The following is a 21213-nucleotide window of genomic DNA, read 5'->3' on the forward strand; positions in this document are numbered from 1 at the left end:
TACTATTGACTTGAGAAGAAGAATAGAGTAGCACAAACGTAGGCCAATTAGGAAGGTGAAGAAAGACATAGACACCCTACCAGCTGTTCCAGGACAACTTTGTTGCAAGGATAGAGGCGACAACAAAAAACACATAGAATGTTAGATTGATAGAGCAAATGCTAATCCTCAACAAAAATGCAACAACCATAGAATACAATAACTTTGCTTGGACATCCTACACATTGTACAAAGTATTATTTTATGAAGAAACGAAACTGATTCACCAGTACTTAATACAACTTTACTATGCTCTATGTTGCCCATATTACATTCTCCATAGACCACAAGAATTTCCAGTATGCCAAGTATATAAACGACCCAATTAAAAAGTCAAAAATTACATTCTCTTTAAAATTAAAGAAAGTCACTGCCACGATTCAATTATAGTAATTCCCTGCAGGCACTGTGATTCAATAATAATAGTGTCTGCGAGGCCTCACTGATTCAATTCATCCAATCACTGCATACGAATACGGATTCACAGTAATACAGTCAGTCCTGAGAATAGAGAAGCTCTTGGGGTTGCGAGAATGGCAATCCCGCTCGGGCAGATTGCGTTTTGGGTCATCGCATGTGCCACTTTCCTCTTGTGGCAGTTTGCCGTCCTGCCCAAATACGTCCCTAAGTCACACTACCAAGGTAATTGTGGCAAATTGAGTCTACTTGTCCAATACTGAAGTGCCAAGATTAAGGTTGTGAATATCAGGTTGCGCCTTGATCTGTCAGAGAAACGATTTCTCAAATCGTCTATTGTGTTTGGATTTGAGGGCTCTGCTGCACTACTATTTGCTGCATTACTGTTTTTAGCTGGGCTTGACTGAAAGGAGTAAGGTGATCTTTTCAGGGAGAGCAAAATCACTGTTTTACTGTCTTAAACAGAAAATTGGATAAGGAGTAAGCTGATCATTTCAGGGAGAGCATAATCGCAGTTTTATTGTCTTAAACAGAAAATTGAATAAGAGTAAGAAAACCCGGGCTCATCGAAAAGAAAAATACGAGGGTTGATTGTAAATCAGTATTAGAAATGATTACATTGCAGGTAAAATGCTGACCTTGGTTGTATGTGTTGAAATTCCCAATTCAGTGTACGGTCCACAGTGTGTTGCCCTTGAAAGGAAGGCCTTGGTTTAGACATCACCCACATCGTCTGATTTTTCTATTTACTTTGAACACAGGCTAACTTCTCCAATCTTAAATGGAAGATCAATACCATGGGACTCTGAGCACACAATAAACTTCAAAGAATTTTATCTTCATTTTGTATGGTTCAATCTGGATTGTCCTTGAGAGGAAGACTTATCAGCCACATTGTCTTAGGATTTCTGTCTACTTTGAACTACAACATAGCTAATGTGTGGAGTCCTTGAATGGGAGACTAGTGCCATGCCACTTTGATTCCTAATGTAGAATATGGCTGGCTGTCTTTCCATAAAGGAACACACTATAGAAGGATCTCCAAGGACAGAGCATAACAAATCACCAAATCTTTTCCTTGCAAAACAGGACCATATTGTTACCCCAGTGCAGCAAGATGAGTGCCTCTAGCACTCTCATAGTGGCTTGCCAATGAATGAGTTTATGTGTGGGACAGAGCTGGCTTAGCTACACTCATCATCAGGAATCTGCTGCAAGCCTGATTATCACATTGGCTCCTTTGAACCCTTGAGATAGAAAGGAAGGAATAATCTATCGTTTGTTGACCATACAAGATGCTGGACAATATACTTTGTCCTCCAAACCTGTAATCATGAAACCTTGGCTGTTCTATGTTTACTCTCTCTTGAATCTTAGCATGCAAAAATGATCCTCTTCATGTTCGTTTGCAAGTTGGTAAAATTGCATGGGATGCATGAGTAACAACAAAGCAGATGGTAATCATCCATTCTGCTACCATAAAAGTCTCCATATAATCAATGCCTTCTTGTCAGGCATAACCATGCCAGTGATTTGGTCTTGTTTGGCCTAGGGGTACAACCACTTGTGGAGGGATCATGTTAACGATGTTGCTCATTCAGGCAAAGAAGTTTATTCTTCTCCTTTGCCCCTGTAGAGCATCTCCCACGTCGTTGAAGCTTGACTAGTGGTAGTCCCAAAGATCGTTGGTCCTCAAACTCCATCGACTCAAGTGAGTCCAGTTCAGCTGCTTGCTAGGAAGATACTACAGTATTAGACACATTTTCTTCACCTTTGAGGATGGTTTTATCAGATGACTAGTGCACCTCATTGCATTGGTTGAAGATAGAGACAGGGAGGTATAAGAATATTACCCTAAAGGACTGCATATGCTAACTCTGGGGGAGGAGCACTACATTTGCTGATGTACAGTGTACTACAGTATTAAACGCCAGATACCACATCCTCTTTCGAGAGAGGGTTTGGGATCCCTATGACAGAGCTTTCATCTCAACCAAAGCTGGTAAGTAACTTCAGAGTGTTGAAACATAACGCTTGAAATGTAGGTGTTGTTGGAATAAGGAAGAGGCCCTAATAGTGCCATATAAGCGACAATGCAAACTTGATTAGCTTGAGAGGGGTCCACCATTCTTTTGTGCATGGTGCAATGTGTGATGTGACAACAAAGTGGAGCTCCCTTTGATCCTTATGGATCTACCAAGGTCACTTGGAAGATGACTGCTATGGCTATCTTGGCACCAATGTGTACAGAGGCTCTCTTCAAGGTAGTGATCTTTATCCAGAGATTGTGGAAGCTCCCACAACACAAATACTTATGCCTAGTACCTAACAATTAGTAAAATGGAAGGGAACAAATTTTGTTGGTATGCTTAGATGTGTACATGGTTGAGCCTTCATGGGTATTGACAGACTTTCCTTTTGATTACAACCTAGATTGTCCAAATCTCAAAGTTAATAGATCAGAGTTGAATCGGGTAATTATGATGGACATTCTAAAGCTAGATATTGAGAAGTCTTGGTGAGTCCTACGCAGGAGTTGGATACGAAGATGACATAGTATTGAATATACCCTTAAATCTCTCCCATTGTGGGTTCCTCCATGTCCAACATACATAGATACACTTATCACATGGTCTTAGATGTGCCTCTAGTTAGATTTGTACCTCATCACATCAATTGAGTATAGGGATTGGGAGATACAATGATATTGTAGTAGGATACTGCATTGCCAGCTATGTGAGGTAGAGGAAATGAGGGAGGATTAGACCTACCATTATACTATTTACTATGAGAGGTTAAATACCCTGAATAATATAGAATGTTCAACAATTATAATATTCATTTTTATAAATACTTAATATTTCAAGAAATGGAGAAAACAAATACCGAAAATTGAATATAAAAATTATAACCATGGAAATATAAAAGCAATGGAGACATGACTGAGGGTTGAAGATAGACCCCTTCCCCTTTGCCCAACTGAAAGGAATGTATTTTTGCTCAACCCAAGTCCTTTAGGGAAAAGCTCAATTACATTCAACCAGAGAGTGAGGAGAAATAGTTCCCATTCTCACAAGATCATGTAAGATGTACATGCACATATGTATTACTTACTATGCAATAAAAACAACTGATATTTTTAACAAGATGAGAATAGAAAGAGGAAAAACTATCCTTTCACTATTGATGAACTACAATACATTGATATGGCTTGCTTCTTATTCTTGAAATGGAAGAGGAGTTGGATAAGGAAGGGTTGTAATGAATTTAGTGGTTTGTTAACCTATAAAACAACAATGCAATAAAAGGCATTATGGATGTGTTTGATGATGGAGGAGTGGAGAATGATGATTTAGATGAATGGGGCCAACTCTAGGCCATCTTCCGTTGTTGTATAAGAGTTTATGGCCAATAAAATTGATGTAAAATGAAGAAAAATAAGCTTTCTTATAGAAGAAAGGGGAGAGCTAGTGCAAAAAGGGAAAGTGAAGTGGCACAAGACAAAGTGTCTAGCAACATGTCATGAGGTGCGACAAGTGGTAGGACCCTTGTCTTTTCTCTATGGTCTTTCTTTTTGAACCAAGCATTGTCAAAAATAGAAAACAACCAAATTTAATAAGCATTGCTAGAACACAAAACTTATTATTTTTAGAATGTCATTCCTATTTTTTAGGACTAGCATTTTTAGACCGATCCAAGGCTCCTGAAATTGAGGGACCTCTCTCTCTCTCTCTCTCTCTCTCTCTCGCGCACGCACAATTCCTTTTCTTTTCTTATCTACTGATGGGATAACACTAGACACGGTTCAATCCTAGCACGGTACCATCGTACAGTTATTCTCAGCATTGTTTTATAGGCCACTTAGTTATTCTAACGTTATCTTTACCTTACTAATGAGATGACATTAGACATGGATGAACTCTAGATTTTGTCATTGTTCAATGCTGAGTGAGATGTCTACGTGTCCCTAGGGAGATGAGCTCACCACTCGCTTCACAAGATCAGATCCATCACCACATGGCACATGAGGCCTAGACACCTAAGCATGGATGAGATACAGCAGTGCCGACACAATCCCATGATGGATCTACGGTACACTAGAGTGATGGCTTTATACCAGATGCTACCTATGGACACCTATAGTTGGCTGCTTTTCCTAGGATGGGGGTCAAACTTAGTCCAGTTTCTTTTAGCCTCATCTACATCTAAAGTGCATCAGTTCTCTTTAGTCATAATTAATCAGATTCAACCAGATTTACTTTTCAGATCTAGATTTGACTAGATTAGTCCATTCTCTTTAGTCATAGTTAATCAGATTCAGTCAGATATACTTTTCAGATCTAGATTTGGCTAGATTAGAGTTATTTGACTCTTTGTACTCTCATCTATTCTGTACTTCATTATGAGTTATCTGCAAATATGCTAGAAACTTAAGTCTCATAGGTCTTTGTGGCCTTGCACAGACATTAACAAAGTTATACTAATTAATTAATTTATTTCTGTCATGACATGGCAGGAGTAGAAGCAGAAATGCCAGAAGGAAAGACCAAGAAAGAGGATATGATGTTTTAGAATTGTTAGGGTTGTAGTAAAGTTTACAAATGAAAATTGAGCATGTCTACTGAACCATTATGAGTCTCAAACCACACACATGGTGCATTTTTAAAATTTTGTTACAAACACTCTTTTGCACTACTGTTACAGTTGCAAATTCAACCTTTTGGTCCAGGTCTCGATTGGGCTCTTTAAGAAGTAAGATTTTAGCATTTGCTCTCTTTTTTGGTCATTGCTCAAGCAAATCAAGATAGATTATAGTGACCAACTGTTATACAGTTATCCAAGTGTATATTCAGTGACCAGTCAGGTTGTATTCTATGCTTGGTATTAGTTTGAGGTTGCAAGTAAATATCATTTGACTTTATTAGTGAGGCAGATCATCGCATGACTTGTGTGTTGTTAGTCCTTCAATCAGAACTCTGAGTTTATTTTAATCAACCATTAAACTCCAACGAAGAGAAAGTGGAGCTGTATAATCAATACTCACTTATCATTTATGTACATGTATGTTTTTTAATTGAAATGCAATATAAGTAAATTATAATGGAAATTTCTGTCTTGTTTATATAGTGTTGGGAGTAAAATCAAGCTCTACAAATGAAGAGCTAACATGTGCTTACAATCAATTGATGTCTTTGAGGTAAAGGTCACATCTCCCTATCGAGAAGCATGGTTGTGATACTTCTTCGCCTGGCTGTTTGTAAGGCTTGATCTGTTTATTATGCATGTAAAATGACTTTGATATTGTCAAAGGTTATATGAAGACAAATATGTAGGGAGGAGTGCTGAACAATATGCAGTTTTATTTTGATAATTTTCTCTTTGGCCTTGGTCTTCACACCATCCCGAATGGTGAGATTTAGGAGGAGGTAACATTTGGAGCAGCCAGATTGTTTTGTGGGTACTTTGTTCTTGCTTCTTTCGGATTCCTAACACATACCTAGAGGACTTGACTTCAGCTGGCCTTTATGTGCATTGTTGCCTGGCACATTGCCTTGATCTTTTAAGTGAAATATTTCTGTATTAGCCCTTGAATTTTTATGTGCATTGTTGCCTGGCACATTGCCTTGATCTTTTAAGTAAAATATTTCTGTATTAGCCCTTGAATTTTTGTTGTGTTTTCATATGATACAATTAAATGTTTAATATCTTCTTTCTTAATATACTTTCAATAATGATAATTGATAAAAATTGTTGTAAGTCGTGTTCTGTCCCATGGTATTGCAAAATATCTCAGGGTTCATTTCAATTGTTTTTAACTAGGAGTATTAGAGATGAGCTTGATGGAGTTGTTCTGTCCACAACCGTTCTACAGGCAAGTCCATGGACCATACTGGAATTTCAAATTTTAGGATTTATTTAATTCATGATCCATCTTAGTTTGGGTTGTTTAATCTAGTATTGCAGAATATAAATTGTTTAACATGTATGACAAGCGTATGGATACAAATGACACTTTCTTTGAGCTTCTATGATTGAACTAAGAGTAAGCAGGCCAATGTTACGGCACCCAAACTTTTTGGGCATGTGGAGCCCATCACCTATGTATAGTAAATGAGAGGTTTTTGGAAAAGTGAGGCCACCTCATGGATGAGGAGGAAGTAAAAGGCACTAAAAGGCCAATGTTATGCCACTCATAAACTAGTGTAGTTAGATGTATTTTTCATAAGAGGCTGGCATACATTGAAAATAAAAAAATCTGTGTTGTTGTTGCTAATTGTTGTGGCATTTGAGTGGGCTTATTTTGGGGGAACTGGTGACATGGTTTTAGGGAGGCGCCTGTTTATTGGCTTGTTTACTATATCAAGATTTGAGTTTCAATTCTAAAAAATCATTAGAAGATGCTATTCCATTGATATTTTTATCTAGTTGATTATAGTATTGAAGACTGAAAGGTGTTGACTATGAAGTCAAATAGAAAGACGTAACTGCAGTGGTGTGTAGGTCCAGTGTAGGAAGTCAATTCTAAGCTAGAAGAAGATGCACAAAAGAGTAGGAAACTCTCCCTTCAATAATACCATGAGGTGGAGCATCTTTCATTTAGTGGCATGCCTTTTGGTGGTGTTGATCCTTAAAAAGTGACAACGTAATTTAATTGAGTAGATACTCATTGCCCTTTCAATGTATTTGTTTGTGACACAAACTGCTGAATCTGATAAAGTATTTGTTTGTGACACAAAGTGGCAAATTTGATTGGTGAAAATACTAGCAAGGGTGGTGCAAACTTCCTTATTCCCATTTGTTTGCACACCTCACTAACTTATTGAGGCTTGGCCTTTACAAGCAAGAGTAAAATTAACCTTTAAATGCAGGAGCTTGCACCCAACATCTGTGAGAAGAGCAAGGAAAGAGGATGCACACAAGACAAAAGAGAAACAAGGTAAGAGTGAAGACAATGAGGAACTCAGCTAAATGATGAGAATTAAGTTGATACAACATGCTTAGCCTCTACACATGCTTCAAATGTCACTACAATGAGGGCACTAGGAGGGAAAATACGAGAGACAAAAGAAGTCAATGACTGAGTGTATGTTGATGAAGCAATTGGTGAAGCCTATAAATAGGTAAAGATTGACTTAAAATTACCTCTATGACAGCTCCTTGGCCAAAAACATGGATGAGCCCAAGATTAAGAACAAAAGGACAAATGAACAAAATGACTGGAGCAAGATAGAGCTCCTAATGTCTGTCATTGACTCAATGTAGGATTCACAACCAAGAGATGACCATGACCACTGCCCTTAGTTTCGTTCTTACCCTTCCCTTTCTACTTCCCTCCCCCCCATTGGAACTTGCAGAGGTCTTAGTGATTGCTCCCACTCCACTAGAGTCCTTTGTATGCTGAGCCTCCTACTCAAGCACTAACGGTACCATCTTCTCCCATGTCAAAGTCTTACATGCCCATTGTCAGAAGGATGGGTGTAGGACAGAAAGACACAGGGTCTTTGATAAGCGAGTCATGAAAGAGGAGATAAGTAGATTTGATGAAACACAAGAAGAGATGTTTTGAATATTATGCACAAAAATAGGAAAAACCCAGATTACAATCCCTATCAGTATCTTTGAACCCAAAGTACAATTTTCATCTAAGATTATCCTGGATGCTAGCCCTCCACTGCATCCAAGCACTTCCATGGCCTAGGAGCGGTTGGAACTAAATCCAAGCTCTACTTAGCTCTTCACTTCATCCAAGCGTAATGTAGCTCAGGAGTGATCGAAACTAAGTCCTTGAAGTTAACCTTGATTAAATCGCTTCAAAGCTTTAGGCATGTTTATTGACACAAGAAAGAGAGAACCCGGGTATGTTCTTAGCTTTCTTCCCATTAAGGATTGACTCCCATTGGCAATAAGAACATGTTCATCGTTTGGCTCAATGTCTTCTTTTGCCATAACAGCACATAGTTAAAGAGCTTCTTGGACATAATCATGTTGTCCATAGCATGCATTCATCACATTTCATGGCAATGGCAGACCGTCAAACAAAGCACTTGTTTCCCGTAGACTAATACACCTGTCATACATTAACAATTAGAGTGTTGCCTTGAATTAACTGTAACTCAAGACTTCATGTGGATCAATTTCCCTTGTTCACAGAATGTTTTCTCCACTAGTAGTCACTGAATCCAAGAGCAAGCATTTTTAGACTCCTTTTACCATGGTACTGTTCTGCTCTAAAATTGTCATCAGCTTCTCTTTTAAGTCCTGGTCACCCAGCAGTTCATGCATGTCACGTGCCTACCTAACAATTCCCTGGCAGCACGCTTTAGTGGTCCATTGGGGAACTACCCAGCTTCGCCCGGTACTCGCAAGAATGCATAGAGTCTATCATCTAGGTTTCCCAGAGTCCATCCCGTAACGAAAGGTACCGGTCGTCCCCACGAGGATCTCAACCTGTAAGCTCAGGGTCCTAATTTGACAACCGAGGTCTCGATGCATCAGCTAGCTCCATTGGAGGTGTCCCACAAGGGCTTCTCGTCTGTTTGGAGCGATCGTAGTCACCCTTGGTTCATGGAGTGCAATGCTTTTTTCCAGTAATTGGTTAGGATTTAGGAAACCTTAATGGAGTTCTGGCACAGCTGCTGCACCTTTTCCCTAAGGCAATTTCTGATCAAGGTTTTAAGACCTGTCCCTAGGTAAGTCAACGCTCAGCTCTACCTAATTTTTCCTAATTAACGTTTCGTTCAATCTCTTGAGAGAAGCTTCCAGCTTACCGGGACCACCCATTTGTAGGACAGATCCATCAGGGATCTCTCCTACCTGTTTCCCACAAATGGTTTTCTTTAGTTTTCTAATTACCTATCACATTAACTTATGACATATAAAAGCAGCTTCGTTAATTAGCCCGTTATCACAAGTTCCTTTGCATAATTTTACGGCACAACATAAAGATAGAGAAAACAGTCTTTTGGCAAAACATTTTTCGCAAAGTTATTTACAATGCTTTTCCCCTTCTGTCTACATAAAAGATAAACCTCCGTTCACTGGAAAATCCCTTCTGTCTGTGCATAAGAAAACAAATCCTTCAAGATTTCTGTCCCTTCACTAGTACCGGGAACTCCAGGATCCCATCCTGATTCGTGTGAGGGTTAGACAGTTTAGGAAATATCAACTCTTGGATCGTTCGATATACAAAAGAGTGGAGCTTGTATGTTTGTTCTCTATGTTGGAGGAGAGATTTATGGCAAGAGGCTCCATGGCACTTCCGCCTCCTCCTGCCTAATGGATTCCTTACCGAGCAACCTCTCGTCGTCGGGGCCGGTCCAAAGCTCCTCACGGCGGTACAAAACAATTCCCCTTGGAGCAGGGTTTTACGTCTAGCCGTGGGGGAGGCATAGCGTGATCTTTCCTCTTATTATCCTAATTATATAGAGTGCGCAACGGAAGAAGAAACACGAATACAAAGGAAGAGAGAGAGAGCAAAAAATGAAGGAAGAAAATCAGCACTGACTGAAATGAATGCTGAATACAAAGGTGTAGATTGATCAGTCCCTGCTCGCAGCCCGAAGCGTCAGTGAGGGCACCAGATCAGGTTGGAAACAATGGCAGCACCAATGCCGGAGTGGGAGAGGAGGGAGAGTGTGCTGAAATCTAAAAAAACAGTATGTGGGACTGATGGGGGGGACTGCTATATATAGCCCCCCACCCTCCAAACTGGCCGACCAGGCCCAAAACTGGCCGACTGGCTCAAAATTGGCCGATTGCACTATAATGTCCTTTCTACCCATAATATGGGCCGATTGCCTATACCCAGGAGCTGACTGACTGGCCCAGGATAGGCTAACACCCCCTCTCAGATCCTGGGAGGGTCTAAAGACCTAACATTAGCATGTGATGAAGCAAAGAAGCTTGAAACAAAGGCTTCGTGAAGAGATCAGCCGCATTGTCCGCCGTGGGACAGTAGGCCACTGCTATCTCCAAATCCACGATCCGCTCTCGAACATAGTGGTATTGAATCTCAATGTGCTTCATGCGAGCATGAAACACCGGGTTCTTTGCCAGAGCAAGGGCACTTTGGTTGTCCACGTGCAGCTCCGTAGGTCCTGTCTGGGAAAAGCCAATCTCCACCATCAAGCGACGGAGCCAAACTGCCTCCATAGCGATCGAACATAAGGCCCGATACGCAGCCTCTGTAGAAGAAAGTGCCACAGTAGGCTGCTTCTTGTTGCTCCAAGAGACAGCACTGGATCCAAGGGTGAAAGCATAACCTGTAGTGGATTGTCTCGAATCCACATCACCTGCCCAATCAGAATCACTCCATCCAGAAAGAGTGGTCCCGTCCAGGATCCCATAGGATCGAGTCCCCTGCAAATACCGAAGAACATGCAAGGCTGCCCTCCAATGATCGTGTGTAGGAGTCTTCATGAAAGAAGACAACAAAGCCACCACAAAAGAGATATCCGGCCGGGTGTGAATAACCCAGATAAGTGAGCCAACAAGGCACCTGTAACGGGTGGTATCAGAAAGGGGAACGCCATCTACTAAAATCTTGGACTTAGGGTCCATGGGGCATGAAATAGGCTGACACTCGGCCATACCAAACTTCGAAAGAAGCTCGGAGATGTACCTGTGCTGGGAGATAAAGATGCCCTATGCCAAATGATAGATCTCTAGACCTAGAAAGAAGTGAAGGATCCCTAGATCCGTCATGTCAAACTCCTTCCGAAGAATAGACCGAGTGTGCTCCACTTGCTAAGTGTCGCTTCTTGTAATAATAAGATCATCTACATACAAGATAAGCAAAACACAAAGATCACCTGCAACCCTAAAGTAGAGGTTGGGGTCATGATCGGAGCGCTGAAAACCACACTATAGAAAGCAGTGGTCAATCTGCTGGTACCAAGTACGAGGAGTCAGCTTCAGGCCATAAAGGTCCTTCCGCAGCCTGTAGACATGATCCTCCTTCTCCTGCACAAGAAAACCGGGAGGCTGAGAAACATAGATCTCCTCATCAAGGATGCCATTCAGGAAGGCTGACTTGACGTCCATCTAGTAAACAAGCCAACGGTGGTGAGCTGCAAGAGCCAAAAGAACTCAAATGGTGGACATCCGAACTGTAGGAGCAAAAATCTCAAAGTAATCCAAACCCGCCCGCTGTGCAAAACCCTTGGCAACAAGTCGAGCTTTGTGCTTGTCCAAGGAGCCATTGGCAAGATACTTGGTCTTAAGGACCCATTTGACACCTATTACCTTCTGTTTCTTGGGACACGGTACAAGCTCCCAAGTATGATTGCGCTCGATGGAATCGAGCTCGGCTTGCATAGCCTGTCTCCAAACATCCTGTGCAAGAGCCTCCTCCACTGTGGAAGGCTCGGAATCTTGAGGAATCTGAGACATAAGAGCATAGTTCACACAGAGTGAACTATCCCGCTGAACGTGTAATCGGGCTGATCTGCGTGGGCCTGTAGAGGAAGCAAGAAAGTGAGTAACACGTGAATCCTGCATGAGCCGGCGATACCACAAAGGAATCCTAAGAGACTCCTGCTGCTGCGAGGGAGACCGAGTAGCCTCCGGAACCTGCAAAGCACCTGTCTCTGTAAGGGGCGCCCCCTCACCAAGGGAAAGTAGATCCTCCTCATTTGAAGAAGGCTCCCCATCGGATGGCTGTGGATCCCTAGAAGACTCCGGAGGGGAGGTTGAAGGGGTGGAAGTACTCGAAGAAGGAGTCACATCTGCCAAAGGAGGAGGGGAAGCTGAAGTAGAGGGAACAGAAGGAGGAATAGGAGGGGGAGGAACCGAAGAAGAAAGAGAGGAGTTAAGAGGCATCCTGCAAGGAAGAGTAGGGAAAGAAGGTGGGAGAGGGTCCGTCGATGATGAAGAAGCACCTATAATAGAACCATCAATTGGATCCTCAAAGGCTGAAGCCTCATCGAAGATCACATCCCTGCTCACCTCAATCTTCCGTGTCGTCGGGTTGTAGAGCCAATATCCCTTCGTGGTCATGCTATAGCCCACGAAGATAAGCTGTCTCGACTTAGAGTCGAGCTTCGTCTTCCTCTTCTTCTTGTCCACATGGACAAAAGGAGCACATCCAAAGATGTGAAAGTGGAACATAGAAGGCTTCCTCCCAAAGAAAGCCTCAAAAGAAGTCATGTCCGGCAATGCTGAAGTTGGAGAGCGGTTGCAAATATGCACCGTTGTAGCCACCGCCTCACCCCAAAGGGAGTGAGGAAGACTCCTATGCTCCAGCATGGATCAGGCCATCTCCACCATGGTCCGATTCGCACGCTCCACCATACCATTCTCGGATGGTGTGTTCGGATGGGAATACTCCACCCGAATGCCGTGATCCCTACAAAACTGAGAGAAAATGTGAGAAGTAAACTCGCCATCGTGATCAGCTCGAACACCACGAACTTTGGAAGTAGTTTGTAAACACCTTCCACTCGCAAAAACGGGAGTACGCCTCGCTTTTGTACTCCAAGAAGTAAGGCCACACATAACGATTGAAGTTGTCCACAATCAGCATCAGATACTTGGCCTTCCCAAGGGAGGCCGTGCCCATAGGTCTGCAAAGGTCGGTGTGAACCAACTCAAGCAGTGAAGAAGCCCTCCTGGAAGCAACCTGTGGGTGAGGCTGCCTATGCTGCTTGCCCCTCAAGTAGCTAGGGCATAAAGTGTGAAGAGGAGGGAAATCTGGAAGTCCCTCCACCATCTTCCTCCGAGAAGCCTGCCGAATCGAATCAAGGTTCAGATGCCCATAAGGAGCATGCGAAAGCAGCCCAAGCTCGTGGGAAGCCCTCGCAGCCAAGGCTGTGAGCTTGTACAACCCACCCTCTTGTGTACTCGTCCAAAGAGCATCACCTGTAGAAGCATCCTCCATTGTGACAACATCCTGGGTAAAAATGACTCGGGTACCTAGTTGAGTAAGACCATGCACAGACAATAGGTTAAAGCCCAAATCAAGTACATAAAGAACTTTGGCGGAAGAAGACCGCCTGCCAGAAAACATAGGTAAAGTCCCCACGCCTTGAACAGGAACTGTAGAGTTGTCACCAATGGTGACAGTGCCCCCTCTTGAACAAAGATCCTGAAGCCAATCCTGTCTAAAGGTCATGTGAGAAGATGCTCCGCTGTCCACGAGTCAAGGCTTCTCCTGAGTGGTAGAAGCTAGGGTTGTATCCTCCTCAACAAAGACATGCATAAAAGCAGACTCTGTCATGGCTGGGGCCGCCTTCGAGTCCTTCTCTTTGGGCTTCAGATAGGGTACTTCTGCCAACACTTCTCCTCGGGATGAGTGCCCTTCCCACAATGTGGGCACTTGGGCTTCTTCTCCATTGCATCCTTCTTGCCCTCCTCGTTCTTGTCCTTAGCCTTCTCCTTCTGTTGCTTCTTCTTCTTGCCGCCACCGGTACCTGCAGTAAAAGCCTTGGTGGAGCCACTGGCACCCACCTCTCTCTCAGACGCTCATCATGCTCCAAGACAAGCGGGGAAAGTTCCTCCCATAGGAGTTTCTCGTGGATCCTCGAGGTGATGAGGCTGGTATAGAAGACATCATATCGAGGTGAGGGCAGCTGAGTCAAGAGAATCATCGCCATATCCTCGGACGAAATCACCCGAACAAGAGAGGCTAGCTCGCCTCGCATGTTCTCCATCTTTTTGATGTGCTCCTTCATAGAAGAAGAATCATCAAGACTGAGCATCCACAACTTCTTCTCCAAAGAAATCTTGTGGGTGAACGTCTTTTGTTTGTACAAAGACGCAAGCTTCTTCCACACTTCCACCGCGGTCCTTAACCTATGAACATGAACAAGAACAAAGTCATGTAGACTCATAAATAGAAAGGAACGGGCTCGAGAGTTGAGCCTATCCCACAAGGCTGCACAGTCCATAGAAGCTTCATCTGACGGATCCACGAAGGGACGGTCGATGGGTGAAGAAACAAACTCCCATAGGTCGAATGTATTGAGGATGCACTCCACCTTGCACGACCGGAGGGAGTAGTTGGAACCATCCAACTTGTCTCCCTTCGGAAAGGAAGGGATTATGGGCACCTATATCAAGGGAATCAAGGAAGGCATCCGAACATCTGAAGCAGTCGTTGTCGATCACGAAACTCCTGATAATCCCGTCTCCGCTCAGAGGAATGATGAGAAAGGAGCTCATCCTCTGAGTCATCAAAGCCTGAAAACTGGTAAGACATCTTCCAAATCTGCAAACACCAAACACACCAAAGAAAATTTGCGGATGCCGAATGATTACCACCAGAGGGGTCACCAACCCCCAAGCAGACCACCAAAACGCAGGGTTTTGAGGTCACCCAACACCTGGAGCTGCAAAACGCAAGTATAGATGATGTAGATCACTGAAGCAGAAGCCGCCAAACACCAAAACGCAGCGTTGGATGAAGTCGCCAGCAAGAGGAGGGCCGACAGAGGGCGAGAAAACCTCTGAAATAGCAAAACACCAGTAGGAGTGTCGCCCAGCTGTTGTGGGGAAGGCCGCCTTGCAGAAAACGCACCCAGGAGGAGTGAGATGATGATGTGGCAGCCTCAAAAACTGCCGCCTGCAGCAAACACGAGTGTGGACCACCAGAATGAGCCGCCTTGGCTGTTGGAGAAGATATGGCAGTAGCAAGGAAGGGAATGGTATCTCTTTGTCAATGGAAGCTCCTCCGTGCTCTCAGTTAGGCGATGATACCATGTGAGAGTGCGCAACGGAAGAAGAAACATGAACACAGAGGAAGAGAGAGAAAGCAGAAAATGAAGGAAGAAAATCTGCACTAACTGAAATGAATGCTGAATACAAAGGTGTGGACTGATCAGGCCTTGCATGCAGCCCAAAGCGTCAGTGAGGGCACCAGATCAGGCTGGAAACAATGGCAGCACCAATCCCGGAGTGGGAGAGAGTGCTGAAATCTAAAAAAACAGTATGTGGGACTGATGGGGGGGGGGTGCTATATATAGTCCCCCCAGCCTCCAAACAGGCCGATTTGGCCCAAAATTAGCCGATTGGCCCAAAACTGGCCAATTGCACTATAATGTTCATCCTGCCCATAATATGGGCCGATTGCCTATACCCAGGAACTGACCGACTGGCCTAGGACAGGCTAATAATAACAACAAGTGTTTTTAGCATAGGAAGAAGCTCCACCTAAATTTAGGTTTCTCTTTTAAGATCCCACCTTATTCTTAGGGTTTCGCTTCCTCCTTGCAATTCTTTTTCAGGATCCGCAAGTTATTTTGCGAATCTACAGTCTATTTTATCCTTATGAAAAATTTGGAATTTCTGCCTTAAAAGATAATATGGGTATTTATATCTATGGCAGGCAATTCATGCGCTGCCCTGCCCTAACCCGCGCTTAGCAGGATTTCAAATGCTTTTCCAATTTGTTTAGACTTTAGAATTTGTATTGACAAATTCTTTTCAATGTTCAACAAGTCCTACAGACTTCTGATATTTATTTAATTTCTTGATATTGATAGTTTCAGGGTTGTTGAGTTTTTCATCATTGCTTTTGCTTCAACATTCTTGATATTTTAGGTTAGGTTTACTCGCTGATTCATACATGGGTCAACTCATGATGTTGACGCTCTCACTAATATAATCATTAATATTAACATTGCGTGAGTTTTCAATAAGAAAATACTTTTTATTTTATTCTACTCATATTCTATGGTTTAATTGATGATGTCTGATCATTTGCCGAACTTTCAACGTTATCTAGAAAGATCAATTTTCATTAAGCTATGTCCTAAGTGCAATGCTCATTGTTTTTTTGAAAACTTTATTCTAGACAATGAAAAAATCATAAGTGTAAATTTTCTTTCATCTTTCAGACATCGAATTATATTACTACACACCTAATTTATGTACGTCTAATATATATTTTCTTGTATAAATTTCTGTTGATTTAATGCATTGATTATTTCATGATATTATCTAAATGATTTTCTATAAATTATTATTAAACTCATATGCTCCTGTTTATCATTAGCAAAATGAAATAGAGATAGTCACTTTCAAGAAAAAATTATAAAATATTTCCTTCCCTAACACTGTCTACATTTTTTTTGTTATTATGATCACATGCGTCATTAATGAAATAATAATAAATATCACGAAATAAACCATAATTATGATATTTTCTTAATGACAAGCATATAATCCGTTTTCAAGTGAAAGAGTCTTTTTACTGAATAATTTATTATTATATTACTTAGGCTATTTTCCTAAGTGGTAGTTTATATGCATTTTCTTTAGAACGCGTTTGTAATCGTTTAAAGCCAAATATAGCAATAAGCTTATAAAAAATTATTATTTTTTCAAACCGACGAGATGTTACCTCTCTCAGGTTTGCTGTAATGGGGATTTCGCCAATTCCTACTGCGTCATTTTCTCCATTGGCCGCGTTCTTTGCTTCCCTTGCTTCTAAAGGGCTTTTTGAATTTTTGCGACCTCATGGAGCCATGGATGTTAGGCGAAATTTACATGGTAGTTTAGGGAGAGTTGGTGGTTGTTCAAAAAAATTTCGCCAACGTTTTGCTGAGCGATATGGCTGTAAGGTAGGAAGGCGTAACAAGAGGTAGAAAAAATGGAAATGAAGTAGAAGAGGGGTATTTTCCTTCTTCAAGGCTCAAGCTACAATGGAAAAGAGAAATAGAGAAAATTTTCCATCATCAGGTCATCTTCCTTCTTGCTTTCTTGATGAAGGAGAGGGGGTGTATTTATAGGCATGAGGGGGAGCATGTAGTCGAGTCATTCTTTTGGCTACTTGTCAAGAGCCAAGTGAGCTTTATTAAAAATGTATTTTGATTGCTTACCTGTTGAATGGTGGCATGGGGATGATTTTAAAATGCTTTCTCTCCCTCCAGGTGTCAAAAACGTCATGATTTTTTGCCTATTTTTTCAAAAACGTCTTTTTTTCTTCAAAATGACTTCATTTGGTGGTTTTTGGCCAAGTTACCTTATGACTTATCTAGTTTATAAAGTCATGCCATACTCTTTGGTACTAACTTACTTAATATCATGCTCGTTCTTATGCGTTCTTTGTCTACCAATTAAGGCTTTTGCGATTTGTTTTGCGGTTATGAAATCAATGCGATGTTTGACACATTAAATGGAATCGGGAATACTAAATCAAATTTAGTGCGGGAAAAATTATAATCAAGCCGTCACAATATTATTTACGAGGTGTCTTTGCTTCTTGTTGACTGGGAACATTTAGGCGTCTTCTCATGTCGGATTGTGGAATTGATTTAATGCAAGATTCGATATTAAGAAAATTACGTGCGGTCACTTATATGATAGCTCAATGAGTAATTTTTAAAACGTCTCAAGCCCGAATTCATTTCTTGATATGAAGTATTATGGTGGGAATATTACATCCTCTCCTCCTTAGAGGAATGGAGGTATCTTCATCTCGAAAAGAACTGGGAAAACTGTTTTATCTAGGTGACATTCTTCTCAGGATAGTCTTTCCATTGGATAAGATACTCTCTAATGGTTCTGTTTCTCAGATGTTTCTCTTTTACATTTAGGATCTTATTAGGCTTGAGTTCAAGGGCTCATTGACTAGGCTTTACAATTTGCTGGTCATGAAGAATATGATCTTGATTTACCATATAAGCTTTCAGAAGACTAATGTGAAATACATTGTGAACTTTCACATGATCAGGAAGTTGCAGTTTATAAGCATTAGCTCCTAGGCATTTGAGAACCTTATATGGTCCACAATACCTTGGACTCAACTTTTTGAACTTTCCCAATGACAGAGAACTCTTCTTTGGGTGTATAGGGATGAAAACCATGTCTCCTTGTTGGAAGATATGCTCTTACCGTCCTAGATCAACATAAGCTTTCTGGTGGTCTTTGGCAGCTTGGATGTCTTGTTTGATAGTTTTGACTTGATCATCCATGTCTTCTAACATTTTCTTAGAAGTCTCAATCTTTAGGGTTGGATCAAAGAAATTCAGTGGCGTCAAACAATCTTACCCATACAATGCTTAAAATGGAGTCATTTGAATAGTCTGGTGATATGACGCATTGTAGGAAAATTCTACTAAGGGCAAATATTGTATCCACCTTGTCGGTTCTCTAGATAGTAAGCTCTTAGTATATCTTCAATGACCTGATTAACCTGCTCTGTTTGACCATTAGTTTGGGGATGGTAAGCTGTGCTAAAGCAAAGTTGGGTCCCAATTGCTTCAAATAGGCTTCTCTAGAAATGTGACGTAAACAGAGTCGCGTCACTAATGATCCGTTTAGGCAATCCATGAAGCCTAAAGATTTCTTTTACAAACAGTCGTGCAATATTTGAAGCTTTGTAGTTGGTCTTGATTGGGATAAGATAAGTGACCTTTGTCAGCATATACACTATCACCATGATTGAATTATACCCTCCTTGAACAGAAGATAAGCCAACTACAAAATTCATACTGATGAACTCCCATTTCATCTGTGGAATGTCAGGTGACTGGAGCTTGCCTGGCATTTTGACACGCTCAGCTTTCCCCTCTGGCAACTTAAGCATTCAGTAACATATCTGAGTACATCATGCTTCAGTCTTTCCCAGTAGTAACTTTTCTTGACTGCATTAAGAGTTTTTGCAGCCAAGGTGTCCTGAGAATGGGGAGTCATGGGCTTTCCATAATATCTTCTTTTTCAGCACTTGACTGAGAGGAATGCAGAGCCTTGTCCTGAAATAGGCAAGTCCATTATCCACAGTGAAATTTTGGTATTTGACTCCGAGCTTAGGATCAGGGTTCTTAACTAGGATTTCTTTAAGTATTAGTTGATACTTAGGATCCTTGTTTATCTCTTCTTTGGCTAGCTCAATGATTGGATTGCTAGGCATCGATATCATGGTAGCTTAAGTCTCTCCTTTAGATGGCTCTTCCATGATAAGTGCATTCAGAAAAGCTTTATGACTTAATGCATTAGCAATCACATTCTCTTTCCCGGGTCTGAACTTGATTTCAAAATCAAATTCTTGCAAGATTCAATCCACCGACGCTGCCTCATGTTGAGGTCTGGTTGAGTAAAGATCCATTTGAGACTTTTGTGGTCAGTGACAAAAGTAAACTTGCTTCCAGGCAAATAGTGTTGCCACAATTTGAGAGAATGGATCACAACTAACAGCTCGAGATCATGGGTGGTGTAATTCCTTTCATGGATTTTCAGTTTCCTTGAGGAATAGGCTATCGGATGACCTTGTTGCATAAGCACACAACCTAGTGCAAGAGAACTTGCGTCTGTTATGACCTTAAACTCTCGACTTAGATCAGGTAGCTTTAAAATGGGTGGTGTTACTAAACTTTTCTTGAGCTGCTCAAAACTGGCTTGCTCAATGGGCGTCCATACAATGCAGTTTGCTTTTTCAGCAAATCAGTGAGAGGTGCAGCTATTAAGGCGTAATTTTTTATGAAAATTCTATACCATCTAGTCAGCCCTAAGAAACTTCTCACTTTCTTAACTGTCGTTGGAGATTGCCACTCTTGAATATCTCTAACTTTGGCTGGATCTACAAAGATACCTTCAACAGATACTATAAATCCGAGATATTCCATTTGTCTTTTGAAAAAGGCATACTTCTTTTTCTTCGCATAGAGCTTGTGCGTCCTCATTGTCTCTAGCACAATGCGCAATTGCAGCTCATGGTCTTCGTTTCTCTTGGAGTATCTTAGGATACCATCAAAGAAGACTAGGACAAACTCATCAAGATAAGGTCGAAAAATGTTTAGCATTAATCAGTTAAATGTAGCAGGGACATTAGTTAGACCAAAAGGCATTACAAGAAATTCAAAATGACTATATCTGTTATTGAAGGCAATTTTGGGAATATCTTTTTCCTTGATTCTTATTTGGTAATAACCAGATCGGAGATCAATCTTAGAAAAGATTCTCGCCCCTTGCAGCCTATCAAGTAGCTCGTCTATTCTTGGGATTGGATACTTATTCTTGATTGTTACCTTGTTTAGACCTCAGTAATCAATGTAAAGGTGGAGAGTTCCGTCCTTTTTCTTTTGAAACAGTATTGGGACTCCCCATGGCGAATTACTGGGTCTAATGTATCCTTTTGGTCTAGTAACTGTTTGAGTTGCTCTTTCAGCTCAATTGCTTCAGGGATAGACATTTTATACGGACTCTTAGCGATGGGAGCAGCTCCTGAGTCTGATCTCATGATCGACTTCTCTTTGAGGTGGTAATTTAGTCAGCTTTTCTAGGAAGATGTCATCATATTCCTTCAACCAATATGGTTCTCCCTCGTTTTGTTTATTCTGCTCAACCTTATTTAATTTTATGAGATACACAGGTAATCCTTTTCTTAGCCCTTTTATTATGCGAGATGATTTGGATAGTTGAACCTGTTAGCAGATATTAGTCAGCTCATGGTGTGAGTTTGTGTGCAGAGGCTGGGCATTTTATGTAGCATTTTATGCAGTATTTTATGGCGCATTTTTGTGGCCATTTATGATGTATTTTTAGCATTTATTGCTGGCCGACCAGCATTAAATGCTGGCCGACTTGCATTTTATGCTCCCCACTTTTGTGGCCATTTATAGGGCTCCTCCTCCACAGTCTGTGGTACTTCAGCCATCAGTGGAGATCCTTCTGGGAGAGAGGAGCCGGTGCTGAGGAGCCCACGCAGCCAGTGACTCACCGTTGTATGCTGCTGTCTCGTGTTCGATATGGATTCCATTTCCCGAGCATACATCTGAGTTCTCATCTGTCTACTGTGTTCATTCTTTCTTCTGTCTTGTG

General features: G+C 41.6%; 1 protein-coding gene across 6 annotated transcripts in view; it reads left to right on the forward strand.

Moving 5' to 3' along the window:
• Nucleotides 1-442: 442 nt before the first annotated feature.
• LOC148020887 (DNAJ heat shock N-terminal domain-containing protein) overlaps nucleotides 443-21213 on the forward strand; it is a 99004-nt gene continuing 78233 nt past the window's right edge. For 4 of the 6 annotated variants that reach the window (XR_015694647.1, XM_087698688.1, XM_087698689.1 and 1 more), the window contains exons 1-3: nucleotides 443-681; nucleotides 5584-5653; nucleotides 6277-6328. Coding sequence is in view for 5 of the 6 variants with exons in the window: in XM_087698688.1 (XP_087554814.1) it covers nucleotides 573-681; nucleotides 5584-5653; nucleotides 6277-6328 (231 nt within the window). In the remaining variant the exon portion in view is untranslated. Of the gene's footprint in view, nucleotides 682-5583; nucleotides 5654-6276; nucleotides 6329-7325; nucleotides 7394-21213 lie in introns of those variants that run through there. The other 2 variants (XM_087698684.1, XM_087698685.1) reach the window with 2 other exon arrangements.

Source organism: Lygodium microphyllum, chromosome 18 (assembly GCF_053477565.2).
Source record: "Lygodium microphyllum isolate KBCC chromosome 18, Lygodium_microphyllum_v1.1.10, whole genome shotgun sequence".
Lineage (NCBI taxonomy): Eukaryota > Viridiplantae > Streptophyta > Polypodiopsida > Schizaeales > Lygodiaceae > Lygodium > Lygodium microphyllum.